General features: G+C 39.9%; 1 protein-coding gene across 2 annotated transcripts in view; it reads right to left on the bottom strand.

Moving 5' to 3' along the window:
* LOC138282511 (oxygen-regulated protein 1-like) overlaps positions 1-24,578 on the bottom strand; it is an 896,912-nt gene that overhangs the window by 340,525 nt on the left and 531,809 nt on the right. For both annotated transcript variants that reach the window (XM_069220189.1, XM_069220190.1), the window contains exons 10-14: positions 22,855-22,928; positions 22,727-22,758; positions 22,439-22,568; positions 9,412-9,515; positions 6,242-6,418 (exon numbers count right to left, since the gene is read on the bottom strand). In XM_069220189.1, the coding sequence (XP_069076290.1) occupies positions 6,242-6,418; positions 9,412-9,515; positions 22,439-22,568; positions 22,727-22,758; positions 22,855-22,928 (517 nt within the window). The remainder of the gene's footprint in view (positions 1-6,241; positions 6,419-9,411; positions 9,516-22,438; positions 22,569-22,726; positions 22,759-22,854; positions 22,929-24,578) is intronic.

The following is a 24,578-nucleotide window of genomic DNA, read 5'->3' as shown; positions in this document are numbered from 1 at the left end:
TTCAAAGCGCTTCAGTTCACAGGAGTAAAGCACACTTGGCACGACATTCAAAGCGCTTCAAGTTCATTGGAAGTAAATCGCCCTGCGCACAGCAATCAAAGCGCTTCAGTTCATATGAGTAAAGCGCCCTTGGTCCAATAATGAAGGCGCTTCAGTTTACATGAGTAAAACTTTCAGACCTAGGTGGCAAATGTGAAAACATCTCAAAGATAAGCAAATCATAGTTTCATTGTTTTTGGAAGCATGATATTTGAGAGACATATTTAAGTCTTTGATGATATGTGAGATACATATTTAAGTCTTTGCAAATTTCTAGACTAAGACCAAACGTTTTATATTTATGAATGCATAATAGTTCCATAATAGATGTTCACAGTATGTCCCTGGTCCAAGCTCTTGCCTTCTGAAGGTTCAGAGGTCTCAGTTTGTTCTTGTTCCGTGATTCAGAGAAGGGCCACTCTCAGTTTTGTTTAATGCTCATGACATCCTGAAGTATCATGATTTTACTAATTGTTCTTGTTCTGTGATTCAGAGAAGGTCCACACCCAATTTTGTTTAATGCTCATGACATCCTGAAGTTTCATGATTTTACTGATTGTTCTTGTTCAGTGATTCAGAAAAGGGCCACGCCCAGTTTTGTTAAATGCTCATGACATCCTGAGGTATCATGATTTTGCTGATTGTTCTTGTTCCGTGATTCAGGGAAGGGCCACGTCCAGTTTTGTTTAATGCTCATGACATCCTGAAGTATCATGATTTTACCAATTGTTCTTGTTCCATGATTCAGAGAAGGGCCACGGCCAGTTTTGTCGAATGCTCATGACATCCTGAAGTATCATGATTCTACCAACTCTTGCATCCACGGAGACGCCTTTGTCTATTCCATAAGGGTCTCAACACTTGCATTCACGGAGAGGCCTTTGTCTATTCCATAAGGGTCTCAACACTTGCACACAGGGAGACGCCTTTGTCTATTCCATAAGGGTCTTAACTCTTGCACACATGGAGACGCCTTTGTCTATTCCATTAGGGTCTCAACACTTGCATCCATGGAGACGCCTTTGTTTATACCATAAGGGTCTCAACTCTTGCACACACTGAGACGCCTTTGTCTATTCTATAAAGGTCTCAACTCTTGCACACACGGAGACGCCTTTGCCTATTCCATAATGGTCTCCACTCTTGCGTCCACGGAGACGCCTTTGTCTATTCCATAAGGGTCTCAACTCTTGCACACACAGAGATGCCTTTGTCTATTCTATAAGGGTCTCAACACTTGCATTCACGGAGATGCCTTTGTCTATTCCATAAGGGTCTCAACTCTTGCATTCACGGAGACGCCTTTGTTTATTCCATAAGGGTCTCAACACTTGCATTCATGGAGACGCCTTTGTCTATTCGATAAGGGTCTCAACTCTTGCATTCACGGAGATGCCTTTGTCTAAATGTATAATTGAATGTTAATGCTGTTATGAACAAGTATATACATACATGCTTAACCATTTTTCCTTTTCAGATCTCTCTCCCTGCTGTTCCCTACCCTAATTTCCTTCCCCCCCCACAACTGGCTTCACCATAACTCTGTGCTATAATAGCTTTCTGAGCTGGTGACGCCGGAAGGTGGGCCTGTTGTTCGGCGGCGTGAGATCCAGAGGAAAAGGACAATGTGACAGAATTCAAGAACCCCACACAAAAAGATTGAGGGCCGATAACAATGACGACCAGGATTTTTACCCAAAGGAATAGCATATACAAGGATCTTAATTGCAGGATATTTTGAAACCTTGTGATAAGGAGGAGTTTTATGGACAATAAAATGCCTCAAATGTTGACAAACGTCTCCTTCATGAGGTTATAAAGACATTAATTCTGAAATGATGGAAGGAGGGTGATAACATGTAAATTCCAGGGTTTCTAAATAAAATTATTTGATTAATGAGTTTAACGAAAACATTTCCCCAACTCCCAAAGTAAACACAATTCTGGCCTCTTTGTCTTCATCTTTGTCTTTGGCCTCAGAGGAATTATCTCTATCTTATGCTATAGAATAAAAGTAGAAGCAGATTTGAAGAGGTTTTAAGCAGCCTCAAGTTGTGCCATGAGAGGCAACAGTTGTTTAGCCAATGCCATACAGGTCCTCCCAAAGGAGTGTATGTCTCTCTTTGACTGTTTACAAGTGAATGAGGATCCATTGACCATCCTAGCAAATATGGAGTGCTAGCGCAATTCCTATTGGATTTAATGTTCAACCGTCTTTAAGCATCTACTTCCACTGCAGGAACTTTGGTGGCTGGGAGGCGGATCAAGTCTTGGAATTTAAATACAAGCCAGAGGTCCTTACTATTTAAGTTACCTTTTCTTGGACAGAAGTTATTTGGCCTTGAACAGGACAACATTTACCAATAAGCATTCAAAAGAAGAACATATGGAGGCCGTTCAAACACTCCACTAGCAAGAAATCCTTAATTTCAAGAATACCTCCTGGTAACGTTCAGGAGAAATGTCCTTTTCGGGTACAGACCTGTGGTCTTGAGCTGAGTTCTCCATCAAATTTCACCCTTCCACTACTCAAGATCAAGATCAACAACAGAAATGACTACATACAAGTAGGCTGAGGGACCTCGGATGCACTGTTTACTGGCTATGGGTCAATTTAAAAAAAGTAAAAAGGTGTCTACATCAACCTTGAGTAGGTGGATTCACCAGGCAATCTCCCAGACTAACAGATTAGCAGGAGAGACTCTTCTTTACCTCGATTAAGGGTCCTCCTTGCCCCAGTCTACATCCCTTTCCTCCCTCCTGTTGTTGCACCCCCCATTCATAAGCTTAGTACAAACAGGAGGAAGAGTCAGGGGAGGGAGCTTTTATGCTGAGTATGGGCAATCAGCATACAAAAAAATCTGTGCTTTGCATAAACTAGCCATTGTGCCTGGTCTCTCTGTCAGGATTGCTGAGATTAGAATATTAGACATGAGTGGATTAAATTTATAATTGTACCCATTATTATAATATGATTTAAAACAAGATCTCACGCAACTAGTTTGATAATGATCAAATATTCGATGGAGTTTTAAAAATACACCTCTATGTCTGGCTGAAAATACTTTCATTTTACTTTGAATTTGCTGGAGGGTAGTATTTTCGTTATGCAATGCGCTTACACGGTCAATCAGAAAGGCATAAAACGTTCAGGAAAAAGAAAGGAACATTTTCTGTATACCTCCTCCTAACAGCATTGCGGGCACACAAGGAATATTCACTGTTTCTCCAGCTAATAAAACAATGTCTTCCTGTAAATACCAATATTCCAGATCTTCAGTGGGCCTCTATCACTTAACCACAGCGATACATTCATGGCAGATGCTTTAGTCCATTTAACAGAAACACATTAGAGCTGTGGGAGGTATATAAACACTTGTATTTAGTGCACTTCAAAGTCGAGTTGCAGAAAAAGGCTAAATGCTTGTGGATTTAAGTGGAAGTAGCTAGAAACCCCTGCAAATAATAAATCTTCCATCTCAAAAATGCTTCCCATGTCAGAGTCATGCACTCTTTGGGAATTAACTGAAGTAACATTTTATATCATATATAAAAACGACGACAGAATGTAATATAAGAACACAGCTTTTCAATTAGCCTTGGAGATGCACCCATCAAAGTACCAAATTAATGGATGAAGTAAGTCTAAAAGTTATACTTCCTTGTATGCCTTAATTTACGTTTGTGTAATAATTATGCTTGAATGAGGTGAACGGAGGAAGAGAGCGTAGTGGAAGAAAATTGTGCAGAGCAACTGCCTCCATCACTTCAACTAGAGACAAGCATTGACAAAGCCAACAGGTTTCGTCTATGCGAGATTTACTGGCTTTGTCAATGTTTTTAAGACATATTGCGCAGGCTGTTGTGCAACATGGCTTAAAGTAAAAAAAAAGTGCTATGACGTGGTCAACTCTGGCCGTGTCATAGTGCTTTCTTTTAACTTTGAGGCATATTGCACAGCAGCCCATGCTGTTGTGCAATATGACATTGACAACGCCATTAGCTCGAGCGTAGGCAAAACCTTTTGGCATTGCCACTGCTTGTTTCTGTATCTTGTTTCTATATCCTCATGAGTACAGGAGTACGTCCGACCGGTGAGCACTGGTGGAGGCTTTAGGGCAGAGTCTCATCCAACAGCTGCTGAGAACCTTAGTTTTGTCATTTTTATTGTCTCTCACCCATGGTCACAGTTCCTGAGGCAATTTTCGACCCAAAGGTGCCGTATTAGCAGCCGTACTTCTGCACTGTGCAATATCTCCTGTCGTACAAGAAGAACACTGTGGCCGTCTTCGGGGTTCTCTTCGTTCCTAAATTGTTTTGTTTCCATGTTCTCTGGGTCACTGGAGAGGTTTGCACCACCCCCTATTTTAAGTTATTCTGTCATCTAACATGGTAAGACTATGCAGGTACACTAAATCAGGGACATGTTACATATGTCCCCAAATCTCACACCCGGTCTCCTACAAAGGAGCACGTGACTGGTGCTAATAAAGACAGACAACAGCTGCCACCAGTTCAATTAGAGACATACCCAGAGATCCTGTGTGTGCAATGGCTCAGTGGTGACCCCTCTTAGATGACTACAGAGGCTGCTGGAGTGAGTGTAGGTAGAAACAGGACCTTTTCTTACTTACTCCTCATGCAGAAAGGGTCGCTGTTCTCAACACCGAGTTAAAAATTATCTTATACAAAGGCAGAGAAAATGCACATTTAGGATGTGGACAGATCGAGCCTGGTGCAGTCGTCTGCTGCAGAGAATAAATTAATTAGCACATCTATAGGGATGCATAGAATGAGGTCTCTCTCCTCCCTAACCTCTCCGTTTCTGTCTCACTCTCCCAGTCAACACACACACACAGCATGTTTGGCGTAATTAGTATTAGTGTCTGTGAGTCTGTGTGTGTGTTGATATAGTCCTTTGAGTAAGAAATGTTATATATAACTGATGTATATACGGATAATTAGAAAGGTCCGAGGATGTGAGTGAAACAGCATACAGGGACATGTGCAATGGTCCCATTAGTTACGTGTACCGCGCAGGCTCCTCCATGCTGCTATGACGTCAACGATGGTGTTTGTTGAGAATTTAATTCACGGTGGCTCTTATCCACTCAGTGCTTCTGAGAGGCACCTAAGGCGTGAAGTAATACAGAAGAGACGAACACATGCCAGAGGGAGTGCAAAAGGAAAGGACAGTGCTGCCTAGTCCATTAACATCATGAACTATTATGGAGCAACCGTATGAACCTGGAACCTGGGCTTGTCCATTAAAAGCATACAAAGGACAAAATGCATTCTGGTTGAGTGTATGTCAGGTTTACTTTTAGCAAGAAGGAAAACAAGTATGTCATAGCACTGCCTTGTGTGAGGACCAAACGCCATCTAAAGATTAACAAAGTGTCCAGAGCGCACATGGGACAAACAAGAAGGCAAATCTTGTACGAAATGCAATTCCAGTGCCTAATCAATGGTATAAAGCAAGAATATGAATGTTAAATTACATTGAACCAAAGCCTCGCTGGCATCTTAATTTTTATAAAGTGGGATTTTTCCAGTGTGAAGCATTATAAAAAAAGGTTCTGATACCTCTTATATGCCTCACATACTATTATATCGTATGTCTCTCTAAAGTAGCGGGACTGGTTAAAGAGAATGATGACGTGAGAAGGGGGGATGTTTTTAAAAGAATGGATGGTGGGAGGAGGGTGGGTTAATAAGATCGGATGGCGGGCAAGAGGAATTGACACCATGGGGAGATGGGGTGGGGGTGAAGGAGAGGGACTGCACTCTTTAGAGGTCATGCGGAAAAGTAATAAAAAAGAGTATCTGCAAGAGCCTGTGGCCAGTGGAAAGACAGTGGCCACAGGAAGGTGTACTTGGTCCACGCTGCTTGGCAGAAATGAAGACTCAAGCTCATGAGGAAATTGGAGGAGAGGAGGAGGCGCTGACAAATAGGAGGCAAGGAAGTGAGAGTGATGTGGAAACCAACCAATGATAAGTAATGGGCGGGCTTAAAGCCCCTTTTAGACAGATTTTTTCTTTACAAGAGAGTTTGCAAGTATAGCGCAAGCGCTATGCAGACGAGGCATAAAAAGAGCAATCTCACCGAACAGGTAGAACAATCTACACTGTTCATTCTGTTTTACTGAGACAACCTACACCATTCACTATTTGCAGATGAAACCCGTTCTAACCATCTTACCTTGACATGGACAACAAATTCTTTGGAAATCCCCGCATAGCCAGTTGCTGCACCCTCCGCAGGCTTGCCTTCAGGGTTAAAGGTCATAATGTGCCCAGGTGCTCTGACAGATTCTAGAGTTACACATCGATTCGGATGTACATGAAGTTGTAGCTCGCAAAGATTCCCATAGTTATCCTATGCCACAAAACACAGAAGTATGGGAGATATTTTTACTTTTCCAGCTGTCGAATGTGTACTGTACATTTACAGATATTTACATTCTGGCAAGTGTTGCAACCAAATGAGAACCTACACACTTTCCTTTCACACTAAAAGTACCCAGCAAGATTGTCACATAATTAACTTATCTTTCTTTCTCTAACTGCAAAGTGAGAGGAATTTGTAAACACTTAATTTCCCCTTAAAAGCATTGGTTACAGGGAGACGGCTGTTGAATAGAAAGGTACATATTTCATGATTCAAGTCCTGTTATGTCACTTGAAAATGTCATTTGCTAACCCAGTTATTATATAACAATGCATATGTTCCACAGGTCACTGAAATGTGACACAAATGAATGAGCTTCACACAACGCATATCAAAGTTACACACACACCATAACTATCTAATTTCCGAAAAGGCAAGCCAGGAACCAAGCACATTATAGAAGTACCAGTAATATCCATGACTGATAACTGGGCCAGTGAGGCAATGCACACACACAAGTAACAAGCCTTCTCTACGAAACGTGACTCACAATCATGCTTCACTCTCACAGCATCATTCATTTGGTAACAGACTGACCAGAATGACAGAGAATAAGAGGAGACTGAATACCTCCCAGAAAATTTTAAGTTCAGGAAGAGGCAGCATTTAGTAATTTCTAAACTTTAGGGTGAGGGTCTGATTTTTGGGGGCTGATGTCTGTTCTTTGAAATGCTAAATGAAGCTCTAAACATCGCTGGCAATAAGGTTTGGCCCAGAGATAGAGTGTAAAATTAAAGGTATTTGCATTAAATTTAGGATTAAATAATCTGGCTGAGTCAAATTTTTTATAAAATTGTACACACGCCTGACACCAGCTTGTTTCCTGGCAATACAGCTCTGCTATAGGCTAACAGAAATAGCAACCTCTCACTGCTACCCATTGATAACCAGAAGAATTTTAATGTCCCAGAACAGTGGTTCCCAACCTGTGGTCCAGGGACCCATGGGGGTCCGCAAAGCTTCCTCAGGGGATCCGTGACTGCTTAGAAAATTAAATAATATTAACAGATTATATAAGTGTATATAAATAAAGTGGCGGAATGTACAATTAAAAAATATAAAGAATACTGTAAATGTCAAGGAATTGAAAATTGGAGGCAAAAAATTGAAGTAGTATCCTGAGACTGTTCCGTGAGGCAAGTGCAGGTGCATCAAACGGAGTACAGTATGGGAGATGTGTGGCTTTTATTACATTTAGAAAAGCTCCAACCTTCTTATTAAAATGTAAAAAAAAACATGTTTTTATTTATGTTTGTTTGCAAATTAAATACAATGTGTTATCATTTGTGTATATGTTTGATGAAATGCTTGTCTCTGTATTTTTTGTGTGTTGTTTTGTGGTTCAAATCATCGCCAATGTATAGGCCATGGTCCCGGGCTTCCATTAATGACTTGGTGGGATGGGGGGAACCCCGGATTTCAATACTGATTCAGTGGGGATCCCCGTGTTCCAGTAATGATAATGTGGGGGTCCACAGAAATCAAAAGGTTAGGAACCATTGTCCCAGAAGGACAATGTGATGCCAGGAAGGCATCAGGGGAATGGTTGGCCTTTGGTTGTGAGACATAGGTGGCGAGGGGCAGTATCAATCATGTGGCAGTGTCACACATACAAGAGGGTATACTAGAGGGGTGTTTGTTATCAGGGTGTAGCTTATGGTTCAGTAGTACACATTGAAAATAATTGGTCTCACCCCTGGATAGAATAGGATGGGATGGGATGGTAGCTATGTACTTAAGGACCAATAGAGTCCCTCCCATCCCACTACATTCCTGGCCTGTACATGACTGGAAAAGGACCGACAGGAGCAGTCGATGCAGTTGGCTTTCTGCTTAATAACTGAGCAGCTGTGAGGGCGGTGTAGGTTGTACTAATATCTCACTCACTCATGCTAAATAATGCAGCATATACTCTTTTTTCATGTGATATTGATGAAAAACAAAGCCAACTATAGATATTTACCTAAAACAAACGGTTTTCTATACAGACACTTGAAAGTGAAAAAGCTTTGATGTTGGGAGCCAATGGAGAGCACATAAAGTGGCCTCCATTTCAAAGATACTCCACAGCTATGCGTGACGTGTGATACACATGGCAAAGTAACAGAAGAACACGCAACAAATCTCAAAACATAGTCCACGAAAACCAACACTAGGCATGCTTTTGGCATTGCAGCACAACGCAGCTCCTCTCCTTTGGCAGTTGGCTTTCTGCTTAATAACGGAGCAGCTGTGAGGGCGGTGTAGGTTGTACTAATATCTCACTCACTCATGCTAAATAATGCAGCATATACTCTTTTTACATGTGATATTGATGAAAAACAAAGCAAACTATAGATATTTACCTAAAACAAACGGTTTTCTATACAGACACTTGAAAGTGAAAAAGCTTTGATGTTGGGAGCCAATGGAGAGCACATAAAGTGGCCTCCATTTCAAAGATACTCCACAGCTATGCGTGACGTGTGATACACATGGCAAAGTAACAGAAGAACACACAACAAATCCCAAAACATAGTCCACGAAAACCAACACTAGGCATGCTTTTGGCATTGCAGCACAACGCTGCTCCTCTCCTTTGCATGCCAGAGTTTTATTGTCATACGGTGTAACGAATACTCGAAAAAGCGAATCAAATTTACATTAAAAGAATACATTATCTGAGTTGGTAAAAGATATGCCAATAATCGAAGATACAAGCAATAGAAGTTGTAAGTCAGGATATCCGTCCCATGTTACGGTAAGCCCCAAATAGCGAGACATTTATGCTCACACTCAAGTTTACTCTTTGAGTAAAAGAGAAACACAACCAGTGAAGAAACTTATCCAGGCCCAAAGAGAACATAAATGGGGGAAGTGTAGAAATAATCAGGAGGCAGGCACTGAAGAGTTACACTAAAAGTAACTATCTCAACTCCTACCATTCCAGCAGCGAAGCCTTTGTCAATGGCAAGCGCAAGATGGCAGATCTGGCGACTGGTAAACACCCGGATGTGTCCTCTTTTGACAGTCACGTCGAAAAAACCTATTCAGTAAAACATCCACAGTGAAACTTAGCATTTGGTTCAAATCACCTCGAATTCACATTCTTTTCGTAGAATCATGTGACTATTCTAATTCCTCACTATTGTCTAGTGGCTGTGACACTAGCTTGACTGTGTTCATAATAATTAATTGAGGACCACTTTAACAAGACAAATGGTTCTTGGACAGATGAAAAAAACAAGTGTTGAGCATGGGTTTGAATCTCAAATTCATTAAACCACTTTTGACAATCTTGGGCACTTTGGGCCTTCTAGTGAGAACTGAGGGGTGTTGACTCATGCCAGACACACCCAAGTGATGTACAGGTTTGACTGAAGAGTAGATATTTTGACGAATATCAGATTTATGGAATTCAGATGACCTTCTGCCAGTTTCAGACATGCAAAAACAAGGTTTTATGGTTAAATGCAGTGAATAACAAGAATATGCTTTCAAAAATACTGAGTGGCATGAATATAACATAGCCATTTACAGACAGCACATTTTTCACTGAAATTCTCACTACATTTTCACAGATTCATTAAACCTAATAGCACACAAATAATAATGCGTGGAAATCGGGTTTCAAATAATATTTATTATTTAAGCATAGCCAAATAAAGTGTTTTGATTTGTTCTGATCTTATTAAAATATTTGTTTGCACCACGCTTTATTTTTACTTTTCCAGCTGTCGAATGTGTACTGTACATTTACAGATATTTACATTCTGGCAAGTGTTGCAACCAAATGAGAACCTACACACTTTCCTTTCACACTAAAAGTACCCAGCGAGATTGTCACATAATTAACCTTATCTTTCTTTCTCTAACTGCAAAGTGAGAGGAATTTGTAAACACTTAATCCCCATGTTAAAAAACATTGACTTTTGACCTAATTCTTTGAATTGCAGCAAATGTGACAAGATAAATACAAAATTTAAGAGCATTTTTTTAGTTATTGCTTCGACTTTTGCAACCTACCAAAAACCAGGTTGCAACTCACAAGTGGGCCATGACCTACAGTTTGGGATACTCTATCATATATAATATTGTTCACTTTGATATAATTGTATCAAATTCCATTTTTTAAATTAATTTATTATATATATTAGTTATTACATTATTTAAGGTGTCAGTAATATAAATACAATTATTTCAAAATTGTTAGTGTAGTATGTAATTTATAGTAATGTTATTAGATTTAATTAGTAATTTACAACTTAGTTGCAGGTTGTTGGGATTTTTAAGGTAATAGGCTGTGGAGTTATTTAAATTTAAATATATATTTTTTATTTAAAACGAATTTTATGTTAAATATTTAAAAGAAAATTCTGTACTTTTTAATAATTGATTGTTTTCTTTTTAATTTTTTTAAGTGTATTTTTAAGCGTAATTTTATGTTTCTATTGGTTAATTACTAATTTATAATTTAGTAGTGGGTTGTACAGTTTGCAGGGTAATAAGGTAGGAAGTTATTTAAATATTACATTTTTGTTTTGTAATTATTTTTTAAATTAAACATTTATTTGGCATTTAAATATGTACATTTGTTAATAACTTTTAATTTTATTTTGTATGATTTTTAATGCATATTTAATGTTTCTATAGTTTAACAATTCATCCTTTAGTAGTGGGTTTGTAGGGAAGAGGTCACTTAATTATTAATTTTTTTTTTTTTAGAAATAAATTTTTATGTTATGAACTATTTAATTGAAAATTGGTTATGTAAATTACTGGATTGCTGTGTAAATTAAACATATCATTTTTAAATGTTCAATGAATTTATATAAATTTGTTAATTTTTTGTATTTTTCTCAATTACAGTTATTTATTTATAAAGCATATACTCTTTATTGAGAATATCTTTAATAATGTTATGTTGTTAGGTATTCAAATGTTTTTGTAATTTATTATTAGGAAATGGAATTATATATGTAACCTTTCCCAACTCCAATACTTTCCCAGCTTTTGCTTATTTTGGAGTTTGAACAGTAAATCTAACTCCTCCAAAGTCCAACACTTTCTCTACTGTTGCTCAGATTTGAGTAGAATTACATAAAAACATAACCCTTCTAAATTCAACATATAGGGCCTCATTTTGAGTTTGGCGGATGGGAAATCCCATCCTCCAAACTCCCAACAGGATGGCCGCTGCCTTCGTGGCCACAACACCGGCAGAGTCATTAAGAGTTTCAATCCCAGTTTCTGCACGCTGGCCGTGTCTCCGGCTGGTAATCGAGCCGGCGGTAATGCTGTAGCCTGCAGGGTGTAAAGCAGACAGTGAACATTGTGAGGGAGCTGGGCAGGGGAGCCCCTGCACTGCCTATGCCGAGTGCATGGGCAGTGCAGGGGCACCCCTCTGTCCCCCTGCATCTGTTCTGCACCAGCCTTTTCATTGGGTGTTACCACCATGAAAAGACTGGTGGAGAACAAGGTTGTAATCTGCAGGCCAGTGCTGCCCTGGTGAATTACGAAATCCACCACGCCAGGCCACTGGGATCATGGATCTTGGCAGTGCTGGGAGTTCCCTGGCAGTCTGACTACCAGGGTTCTAATTTGGAAGTCGACTGCCGTTGCGGCGGTCCTCACCCCCACAGTAAGTGTGGCGGTCCGCCGATGGCCACACTTGTAACGAGGCCCATAGTATGCATTAATAAAGCATAAACTTTTTGTGTGAATATCTTAAATAAGGTTATGTTGCTAGGTATTTATATGTTTTTTTAATTGTTAGGAAATGGAATGAAATATCTAACATTTCCCAAATCTAACACTTTTCAAGTTTTTGCTTATTTTGGAGTGCAAACAGTAAATCTAAATCCAACACTAAGTCCAACACTTCCTCTACTGTTGCTCAGATTGGAGTAGAATAATAAACATAACCCCTCTAAATTCCACACTTTCTCTGTTGCTTAGATTGGCATAAGAACAGTAAGTCTAACTCCTACAAAGTCCAACACAGTTCCATTTTTCTTATATAGCAGGAGAAATAGTAAAAATGAACCGCTCCAAAATCCAACACTCTACCTACTGTTGCTTAGATCGGAGTAGGAATAGTAAATTTAACCCCTCCAAAGTCCAAAACCTCCTACTTTAGCTTAAATTGGAGTTAGAATAGTCTTTTAAAGTCTGGCACTTTTGGTGTCTCATTTTTTATTTTTGTTATTTTGTAAATATGTTTTATGTTGTTTATGTGCATATGTTTATATTACTGTATGCTTGTTAACTTTATTATTTTAAGTTGTTAATATTCAGGTATCTTTTAAGTTGTTTAAGTACTATTTTATATGGTTGGAAAAATATATATAGTTGGTTCACAGTAGTGATTAAAACACATTTTTATATTAAATGTATTTTTAAAATTGTGTTACATATAAGTTTTGTTTAAATATATATGTACATCTGCACGTTTATTATTTGTAATTTTGTTCTGTAAGAATAGTTTAATGATTGTTTTTGTATTTTTTAAGGATGTATGTAATTCACATTACTTATGAAAACAATTTAGTTTTAATCGTATTACTATTTTGTGGTTTAATATTTTAAATAAATTATGTACAATGCAATATATATTAATATTTCAATATAGTCACCTCTTTTGATGATATCCTGTTCCACAATATTTTTGACACAATACTATGCCAGTTCATATACAAAATATATTATCTCAATAATTTTTAGACAATATTTTTGCCAAGATATTCTGGTATGCCGAAATAGTTGTTCTCAATATTTGGTCATATAACTGTTCAATGCAGCGCTTACATCATGATGATTGCTAAAGCATCACTTAATCAGAGCAAGTTAACCCTCACAAAATTTCCCTGAAATTTCTAGTTGTGTATGAGGGTTGTTAGGTTTTCCTTGGTGACAGGTCACCTGAAACCTACTCTAGGAGAAAGGTTTTTGAAGTTCAAGAAGGAACTGTAAATTTCAAAAGTGTTTCTTTGCTTCCCCTCAATTTGAACATATTAGTTGTTGGTGGATAACATTTTGAAAGGTATCTGCTCAATGTGCATCATTTTCTGTTTAGTAATGTTTTATATTTTCAACAGCGTTGAAAAAACATCTGTAATATTGAGTGTTAAAATGTCAAAATAAGAAGATAATACTGCCACATAATGTCATTTAATTTTCCTTTTCTTGCTGCATAATTTCATCACCCCTGCCCCATATTTTGGACCTTATATTCTGCATAATTTTAGTGGTCTTTATTATAGTTAACTTTGGCGCCTGATCCCTCCTGCTCCTTTGGATGTTATAAAACCAATAAGTTCACAATTATTAGGCATTTATGTTATGAGATGCTTAAAAGCTGTTTAGGAGTAAAAACTAGAATGAAGTAGACTGACTAAAGTAATGAGTAAAGAGATACACTCCAGAAGAGTAAATGGAGTGATTGAGTGGAACTAGCTGTGCTGACTGATTACGGAAAGTGAGTACACAGTTTCTTGTACCCCCTCAATGTGCTATTTCATTGTGTACCATGGTTGAAGGATCAGTAGCATTCACTTTGTTAGTAGTAGTCTTTGTTTGCCACTATTTGGCACAGATAACAAAATTTTGCCCATTTGTACTAAAATTCATGTAGCACTGTATGAAAATCTGCAGCATGAAGTAAAACATTTTTAAGGGCTTTATTCACAATAACATTCCTATGATTCCATTAGCAGTGTTTATGCATAAACAAACAAGTTACTTACCTTTGGTAATGATTTATCTGGTAGAGACATATTCTAGTTGCAGATTCCTTACCTTAGAATTTCCCCCAGTCGTCAGACTGAATATGGAGATTTTTCTTCGAGCAGTACCCTTGTGCGTCGTCAGGTGGTGTCGGTCGACTCTGCGGGCGTCACTTGCATCGTGGTCACCGTGATGATGTTGGGAGTCGTACATAGATGCCACCTCTGCACAGTGACGTCAATTTCTTTTCACGACTTTCCAAGCCAAAGCCCAGAGCCATGGAGAACGCTTTGCAAACTTGTGCAGGGATGCCAATGTTGTTGCCTGGCAGATATCCAGGACAGGAACTCCGCATCCTAATGCTGTGGTAGCAGCAGTTGCTCTGGTGGAATGAGTGCGTAAGCCCTCAGTGGGTTGCTCCTTTGCCTAAGCGTAGCACATTTTGATGCAAAGTAGTACCCATCGTGAGATGGTATGCTTTTTCATCACCATTCCTTTCTTCGCACCCACATAGCCAGCAAAGAGTTGGTCATCTAGCCGGAAGTCCTTAGTTTGATTGAGGTAGAACGCCAATGCTCTTTTTGGATTCAGGCGGTGGAGTCTCTCCTCTTCATGAGAAGGATGTGGAGGTGCATTAAGTGATGGATTGGCCTACATGAAAAGGCGTAACTACTTTGGGAAGGAATGAGGCCCTCATGCGTAACACCACTTTGTCAGGGTGCACAGATAAAAATGGGGGTTTTGAAGAAAAAGCCTGAAGCTTACTCATTCTGTAAACAGAGGTGATGGTAACCAGAAAAACAGTTTTGAAGGTAAGGAGCCGTAAGGGTCAATTGTGTAACGGCTCAAAAGGAGCACACATCAAGTAAGTGAGGACAAGATTGAGGTCCCACTGAGGCATGATAAATGGAGTGGGATGAAACAAATGGGTGAGTCCCTTAGGGAATCTACCAACAATAGGAGGCTTAAGAAGGGAAGGCTGATCAGGCAATCTAAGAAAAGCTGAGCTAGCCAATAAGTAACCTTTAAGGGTGCCCAAAGCAGAGCCCTGCTGGGCTAAAGAAAGGATGAACAAGAGAACCTCAGAGAGAGGAGCAAAGAAGAGATCAACAGACTTGTTGGTACCACATGCCACAAATTTATGCCAACAACAGGTGTATGCTGTTTTGGTGTAGGGACGCCTGGCTGCCAAGATAACATCACAGACTTTGGGTGGAAGGTCAAAAGTCGCCAACTGCCGCAGCTCAGTCTCCACCCATGAAGGCGAAGATTGGACAGGTTTGGGTGGAGAACAGTCCCCTGTTGCTGCGACAGAAGATCCTCCCGAAGGGGCAGTTTGATCAGTTTGAGGATCAGTGGTCATGCTCAGTAGCTCTGGATACCATACTCTCCGTGCCCAGTCTGGTGCCACCAGTATTACTTGGGCCCGATCGTTCTTGATCTTCTTCAGAACTCTGGACAGAAGTGGTATAGGTGGAAAGGCATAAAGGAGGCCGGAGTTCCACTGAAGACGAAAAGCGCTGCAGAGCTATTTCCGCCTTGCAAACTCCAATGAGCAAAACAGCTGACATTGTACGTTCTGTGCGGACGCAAACAGATTTAACTAAGGCTCCCCCCACTGCTGAAACAGACCTTGTGCCACCTCCAAGTGGAGACGCCATTTGTGATCGGCTATGCATAGAAAGCTGAGTTTGCCTGCTCTGATGTTCAGAGAACCCGCCAGATGTTGAACCACCAGGGTAATGCCCTGATGTGTCAGCCATGTCCAGACGCTCAGAGCCTCCTGACAGAGGGTCCAGGACTCTACTCCACCCTGTTTGTTGCAGTACCACATGGCGGTAGTGTTGTCCATGAACACCTGCACTACTTTCCCTTTGAGAGAGGGAAGGAATGCTTTTAATGCAAGGCTGATCGCTTGGAGCTCCAAAAGATTGATGTGGAGTCCAGACTCTGTTGGAGACCAGAGACCTCTGATCTCTGCCTCTCCCATGTGGCCGCCCCATCCCAGGAGTGACACGTCTATCACTACTATCAGATCTGGTTGGGGACATATCATCAATAGAATCACAACAAATACAAGATACATATGATTGGCATGTTAAAAGCCACATTGGTATTTAAATTATGTTAAAGTATCCCATATGGTATTGCACAATAGGTTAGCAAGAGTAGTCAATCATCACCAAACAAATATTATTGTATAATTATGTTGCATTAAATTAAATGAGTCATAAACATTGTTTTATTAAATATGAAAAAACAAACATTCCAAAGTACATACAGTTTTATGGTGCAGTCCCACAGCATCCAACGCAAAAGATTCAATGGGATCCAACCGGTCAGAACATCAATTAGCAATTCGGCAAAGAACAGTATGGAAAGTTAATTTGTAAGTCAGATAGTATGGCTCCAAATATAATCATGCAGTAAGTAATGTGAAGAAAGAAAGTGGAAAGCAACCCATTGGTGAAATTAAATAAAAGAAAAACGAAGTATGAGGGAGAATTGCACCACAAGGAAAGGCAGAGAGGCATAGTACAAGCCTCATATACCCTTGTGTCTATATAGCAGTTCTGGAAAAACGTGATTGAGCACACTTGGCACAATCATATGATGAAAGGAATGAGATATGAAAGGCACTCTGAGGTACGAGAATCCTTCATAGCCCTTATGCCCAGAAAAACACCAGCAGTGCATTAATAAGTTCCCTCTTGCGATTACCACCTGGGTCACTGTATTTACTTAAATATTATTGTGGTCACTTATTGATGAGGCCAACTGGGGAGAGATAACTAAAAATAATTATGCAAATCTCAGCAGAATTATAGTTGAATTTGAGGAGGATATGATTAAGAGAAAAAATTGGAAATTCAGACGAGATCAAATTGACTATCAACTTGGCAGGGTCTATCCATTCGCCAAGAAATACGATTCCACATCAAAACCCATAACGAAGACTGATTCGCAAACAGAAGTCAACTCCAGTTCAGACCTAGAATCATCTGAATCAGATTTAGACACTGTTCCATCAAACTCCAAGGTGAATTTGTTCAAGAAAATTCAAAGCTACAGACTACATATAAGAACCACGAACATCCCAGATACAAAACCACCAGTGGAATCCTGATCCAACACCAAAACTAACTTATCAACACTGGGGATTCTTACCTGACAATTTACCTCTATTCCAACGTCACGCTGTAAAAACACTGAAACATAAAGCTGCTATAATCAAAGATAAAGGGTGCAATGTGGGTATCCAACATATAGATCAGTACCTTATGGAAGCTTTACCACAACTATCGGACCACAATTGCTATCAGATCATCCACAGGGACTCTAATCCAGATATTGAAGCCCAGATCCGCATCCTTTTCCAACAGTGGCATGAAAAAGGTCTACTTATTGATGAAGAAAGAGAATATCCTTAAATTACCCCTCCCACTATGCCTAAATTTTACATTCTACCTAAAATTCACAAAAAGGTACACCACCCCCAGGAAGAGCTATCATTGCAGAGATCAACTCGGCCCGCTCACGAAAAGGAGAAAATATTGATAAACTACAGAAGTTTATGAAAGATCTTCTTCCATACATTCAAGATACCAAAGACATTCTGAGTAAAATTGAAAATATAAGATTGGGAGAAGACATTATTTTAGTAACAATCAATATCGTGAGCCTGTACACCTCAATCCAACTCTCTGATGGTATGGAGGCAGTGTGTAAAACATTGTGGACCAAACCACCCAATTTCCTGTAAACAAACCAAATGATCTTAGATATGCTGAGATTTTGTCTTACAAACAACTTCTTCTGCCTCAACAAGAAATTCTACTGCCAACTCCGCAGGACAGCAATGGGGGCAAATGTTGCGCCACCTTATGCCTGTATGTTTATGGGCATGGTTGAAAGATTCTGGCTCTGGGACAGGGAGTTTACAATATTCAATCCCCACATCAATTTCTGGGGGCATTATACAAATGATATCCTGTGTATTTGGCAGGGTGACATGAATCTGCTGAAAGCTTTTTTGAACAAGTGTGATTCCAACATTTGGAACATCAGAACGACATCCCACTACTCCAAGAAAGACGTTAACGTTTTGGACCTGACAATCTTCATACATAACAAAGAAATACACACCGAACTATTTCAGAAGGAGACTGCAGTCAACTCCATAATGCATGCTGAAAGCTGCCACCCACAACACAATATTCATAACATTCTCAAAGGAGAACTTTTGCACATTAAAGGAACTGCAGTTAGGAAAACACCTTTAGACAAAATAGCCAAGATCTCCTCACTCGTTTGGAACAATGTGTTTATCACCCCAGCAAATTCAAGAAAGATTTGTTGGAGGTCTGGAAGATGAACCGCACTGATATTCCACAGCTCAAACTCCATGCTTCTTCTAAAAAAGACTCTCCTAGCTTTACCACTAATTATCACCATGGACATCATAAAAAAGGATGATTCTCAAGAGACACTGGCATCTTCTGCTTACCAACCAATGCCTTAATGAACACATTCAAGCTTTACCAGAAATAGCCTTCCGCAAATATCAAAATTTGAAACAGCTCCAATCTAGATCAGCGTTTAATGATAAAAACAATACAATCTATCTTCCTTTCCAAACCAGCTGGATTTCAAACCTGTCATAACTGCAACATCTCCAAATTTGCCATGAATCGCACACAGCAAATCCCTCTGGAAACGGATCAACAATTGCTAATCCAGGGACCGGATTGATTGCAATAGTAAATTCATCATTTACGTAATCATTTGTTCATGCAATAGGTGGTACATCGGTAGCACCATCAGATCTTTACGTATGCGGACCCAAGAACATTACAGAAACATACATAAGAACAGAAAAGGTCACCCCCTTACAGAATATTCCACTCAGACACAACCACATAACAAAATATTTAAGTCACATGATTTGGAAGTACCGAGCTGCCACAAGAGGCTTATATAAGGACATGGGACTACATCATTATTGACTACATGCTGATTACGATGCCTCTATTCCGAGAGAGTCCCACACAGATGCCAATATGCAATAGAGTGACCACCAAGAACTCAATATGAAAGCCATACAATTGGGGGCCACACCCCCTCTGTAACTCTTGTTGTTAATTTTTCTTATTATGTTGTTCCCATTGCTATATGTGTATGGACATGATTATTTTTTACTGACCCTTTTGCCTGGGCTCTTCTTTTTGAAGACTTCCTCTATACCTTTACTACTTCTGGGAGCAGGTTGGGTCGTTTTTCTTTTATTTAATTTCCCTAAGGAACTTCTGGGAGCAGCTTGGGTCTAGACGTAAGAGCACACCGCACACCTCTTCGCATATAAGGGATATATTGCTCTCTAGACATTCTTCTTACTTTGGCTTCTTGGTGGTTCATTACTCTAATCTCTTAAATATGGCATATTTACATTATTGAAGGAAGCCATCCTTATCTGAGCACCTTTTCCAACTAGCCACCACCGTTCATGCCCAATAATTAATAGTTTGGATATTTTCCTTTATCTCTGCTGTTCCTCAAGCACAAGATAAGTGCTTACTTTTGATCAATACCCTCATTTCTACAGAAGCACGCCATTTAGCACTGACGCAAACCCTGCCCTCTTTCTATTTCGATGATTAGGATAGGAGCAGCACACTCACAGCCAATTGACAGAGCTGTTCTTACCCGGTCTCACCCCACGTCGGCGTGCTTTTATCCTTTTTAAAATACTTGACATCGACTCGTACTTCTTATTCTGGACTTCAGAGATGCCACTGGCCCATCCCAGGATTGTGAAACCATATTCTTTCCCCAGTTACATTACAGACCACATTGACATTATTACTACTACAGGTATGACCCTCCCCGTCCCGCACTATGGACGTACACTGATATTTAATAGATCTGACCTTAGAGGGTCTTGTTCAGCCATTTCCTTTCTCTATTCTAGGGCCTTAAACGTGCCCCCCTGACCACAGTAATATTTAAGTACATGCAGCGACCTGGACGGAAAGTGCAGGAAAGAACTTATTAGTACACTGCTGGTGATTTTCCCGGCATAAGTAGGATTCTCTTACCTGAGAGTTCCTTTCATAGCTCATTCCTTTCATTATATGAGTGGCCAGTTTATTTTGGACCAAGTGCACTCAATAACTTTTTTCCAGAACAGCTAAATAGACACTAGAGTATTCATCTCTGCCTTTCCTCACAGTGCGATCTACCTGGTACTTCAGTTTTCTTTTATTTAATTTCCCTACGGGTTGCTTTTGACTTTTTTTCTTCACATTACTTACCACTTGATTATATTTGGAGCCATACTATCTAGCTTAAGAGTTAACTTTCCCTCCTCTCCTTTTCCAAATTGCTAATTAATATTCTGGCAAGTTGGATCCCATTGAATCTTTTGGGTCGGATGCTGTGGGACCTCACCATAAAACTGTATGTACTTTGGAATGGTCGTTTTTTCATATTTGATCATACAACTTTATGACTCATTTTATTTAACGCAACATAATTATAAAATAATATTTGTTTGGCGATGATCGACTACTCTTCGTAACATACTGTACAATACCATGTGGGACACTTTAGCATAATTTAAATACCAACATGGTTCTAACCATGCCAATCATATGTATCTTGTATTTGCTGAGATTCTATTGATGATATGTCTGCAACACTACTTATTCTAACTCCTATGCTGTGGGTCTATAGTAAAACATGTGCTTACCTAAGCTGATGAATTAGATGTGATGTTATTTAACATGCTCTTATCAATCAACAAATGATTTACTCCAATCTTATTGGGGCCTTCTTTCCTTCTCTCTTTTCTTTTTTTCTTACTGCTTCCAACTTTCTCTCTTTTATTTGGATCTGCTCGCTGGATAACTTTTCTTTTTGTACTGGGCACTGCTGTTATTATTTTTGCTTACATTTTGTTTGACATCCACCTCGGTAACTGGTCCATATTGGGTTTATTTCAATGTACCATCAGCATTGAGAAAGCCCCAAGCTTGCATGCCAGTAGGAGGTGAAACATATGTTGGTTGTTTTTCACTACAAGTATGTGGGAGAAATCACAAGACGCACCTACACAAGAATAAAATATAATAATACTGACTTTCTAACTGTCATATTGGTACCTAAGATTAGGATTATCCTTAGATTTCAAGATATACAAACAGTTCAACCCTATATTATTTTCAAACGGTTCCGATTGATGTATTTTTGCAGCAGGGAACAATCTTCTTGCTCCTCTTCAACCACACCATAGCCCAGCTTTTATTTTTGTTGGTCATCTTTATTGTTTTTGCGATTTCCACCACCTAGTTATTATTTTGTTTAGCCCAATGATATTTTTTTCCACCACGTTAGCACATCTGAGTGCAAGAAACACTAGTTTGTATTTCTCCTGGAGAAGAAAAGGCATCAGCTCATATTATTTTTGTGAAATGCTCACTTTTGTTGTCATTTCAGCAGAATCTTCAATGATCATGGCCAGTGGAAGCTGCTGATCCCTGAAACTGTGTGGTGTAATACTTGCAATGGTTCCATCTCATTGCTTACAACATTTGTCTTGAGTGCCCTCACAAACAAATGTACCCATACACTCTAGGGAAAGACACCCAATCAACAAAACACCTGTTGGCAGAGGGAGAAGGAACGATAAAGACTGGACAAAGGACACCAATGAACTTTGACATCTGAAAAATAATTTCCTAATTTTGTATATAATTGCGTGTGCTTAAGGAATTTGTGCTGCTGTAGGAACTCCTAAGGTTTTCTTGAGGGTGTGGGGTGAGCTTCCTCCCTTTGAGCACTGCACCAAAGCCTTATGCATTAACAGATAATGTGTGAAGCACAAAAGTGAGCGCCCAAATTTCCCAATCACTCTCTGTCTTCATCTTTAAAAGGAGGCAGGACTACACCCTGGAGTCCCTGAAAAGGAGCCGCCCCTGTGTGGTTAGTAACTGATGAGACATTCAGGTCATGAGTTTGAATCTCAAAAAGGCAAACTCAGTATGGCCTCCTTCAGAGATTGATAAACTGAGCTGTATGAAGTTAGTCAATCTTAATATCTCTTATTTACAGTGCCCAGAATCATCAACCCTGCATTATTAAACGCTACTAAAATATATATATTTAGATTGTACATTACGTTATGATAAAGCTATTAGCTGCTTGAACACCCTTTAAGAATAATACATTTAATGCTTAACACTTAACCATGCTTGTCTTTCTTGTCCCCAAGAGCATCAACAGTGCTGTTTGGCATTAAGCGGACGAGTCTCCGGGTCACTTTGCAGTAGAACTGAAGAGTGTTGCCTTTTTGGTACTTCCACCTCTCAGCACCCCACTAATTAAAAAAAAAAAAGGAAAAAAAAAATTTGATGCGGACTCTCCTGAGGAAAAGCTACAAACAAACAAACTGTCCTACTAAACATTTATCATACACTCAAGCACCAAATTAAACTTCACATTGCACAGATTTGTTTAAGAAAGCTGATTCCTTACAATTTCCTTTCTTTTGAGCTCCAGTTCTTGTCCTGCATAGAGAAAGTAGCAGAAATAAGTTTACATGATCTCATAGATGTACATCATTTAGTATGGTGAGCAATGAATTATTCATTGCATATACTTACTTGCTGAGAAATTGGAAATATCCGTGTAAAGTTCTCTAACAATTTTGCCATCATCTTCTCCTTGATCCAACCACCTTTGGAAATAAAAGAATTTGGTGATTTGAATATAACCGTAATCAAGTGGAAGTTGACAGATAATATAAGAAATGTAGAAAAGATATATATGGATAATGTAGTCTCAAACTGAGACTCCATTAATGCCCCAGAAACAACTGTGGACATATGATGTTATAAAATTAATAAGGGAACAAAGTTATCTGTGATCTAGACCGTGTTGGTCGAAACGCGTTGGGTGGTTGTGGTGTTCACATTATGCTGAATAAATAAGTCAAAGAAGATGTTCCTGGTGTGCAATGATTATTTTGCGTTATTTATGGATTGGAGTCTTGCCCTGAACTCCCACATTGGCACTGGCAATCAGAGCGCACAGGGTGACATACGGCCATTTGCTAAGTAATATATATATATATATATACATATACACTAAAAAGTTAACAATTTCCATAAAATGATGATATGTTGGGTTTCCTAAATATGCTTTTTTCCAAGCAGTTCCTTATACCGGTCCTTTAATTTACTACAATATTTGACCTGTTATTGACATTAAGTGTACCGGATAAACAATTTTGGTGTTGAATGTATCACAGTAACTTTATCCAGTACTCTTTAGCTTCACCATCTTCAGTGTAACTCAAAAATATCTGGTAAGAATTATGCACTGCTCTCCGGTGTATGATATTTGGCTGTGATTATTTTTGTATGTTCCGATGCTCTAGGTTTTCTCTTATATTCTCCCTGCTATTTCCCTTTGGCATGCATTTGCTGAGTGCCACTCTGCGCTTATGATTAAATTGATCAATCATACCTTCTTGCCCCCTTCATTTATACACCACTTTCATCATAGGGACCGTCCATACTCTCTACCAGGTACCCTGCTGGCTATTTAGCTATTTTTTTTTTACAAAATACCAATTCACAAAATCCCAGTCAGAAACTCAACCTGTTTTTCACATTCTCTTTCACAGGCAGGTCTCACCACTGGAAAACACAGATACAGGATCACAGTCTTGAAAAATGTTCCCTTGTGAGGTAAAAGGGAACACAGGGAGGTCTTTGACTTTTAGACTCATCTGCTTGAATATCACACTAAGGGGGTCATTCTAACTCTGACGGGCGGCGGAGGCCGCCCGCCAGAGTTCCCCCCTCCAGAACACCGCTCCGCGGTCATAAGACCGCTACGGTGATTCTGGGTTTCCCACTGCGCTGGCGGGCGACCGCCAAAAGGCCGCCCGCCAGCCCAGTGGGAAACATCCCTCCATGAGGATGCCGGCTCCGAATGGAGCCGGCGGAGTGGAGGATGTGCGACGGGTGCAGTTGCACCCATCGCGAATTTCAGTGTCTGCTCAGCAGACACTGAAATTCTTTGTGGGGCCCTCTTACGTGGGCCCCACAACACCCCATACCGCCATCCTGTTCCTGGCGGGCGACCTGCCAGGAACAGGATGGCGGTATGGGGTGTCAGAATCCCCATGGCGGCGCAGCAAGCTGCGCCGCCATGGAGGATTCTGCAGGACAGCGGAAAACCGGCGGGAGACCGCCGGTTTTCCTGTTCTGACCGCGGCGGAACCGCCGCGGTCAGAATGTCCTGAGGAGCACCGCCAGCCTGTTGGCGGTGCTCCCGCCGACCCTGGCCCGCCGGGGTCAGAATCAGGCCCTAAGTTTAT

The sequence above is a fragment of the Pleurodeles waltl genome, chromosome 2_2, assembly GCF_031143425.1.
Source record: "Pleurodeles waltl isolate 20211129_DDA chromosome 2_2, aPleWal1.hap1.20221129, whole genome shotgun sequence".
Taxonomy (NCBI): domain Eukaryota; kingdom Metazoa; phylum Chordata; class Amphibia; order Caudata; family Salamandridae; genus Pleurodeles; species Pleurodeles waltl.
Note: the sequence above shows the minus strand (reverse complement) of the source record. Positions and strands in the feature narration are given on the sequence as shown.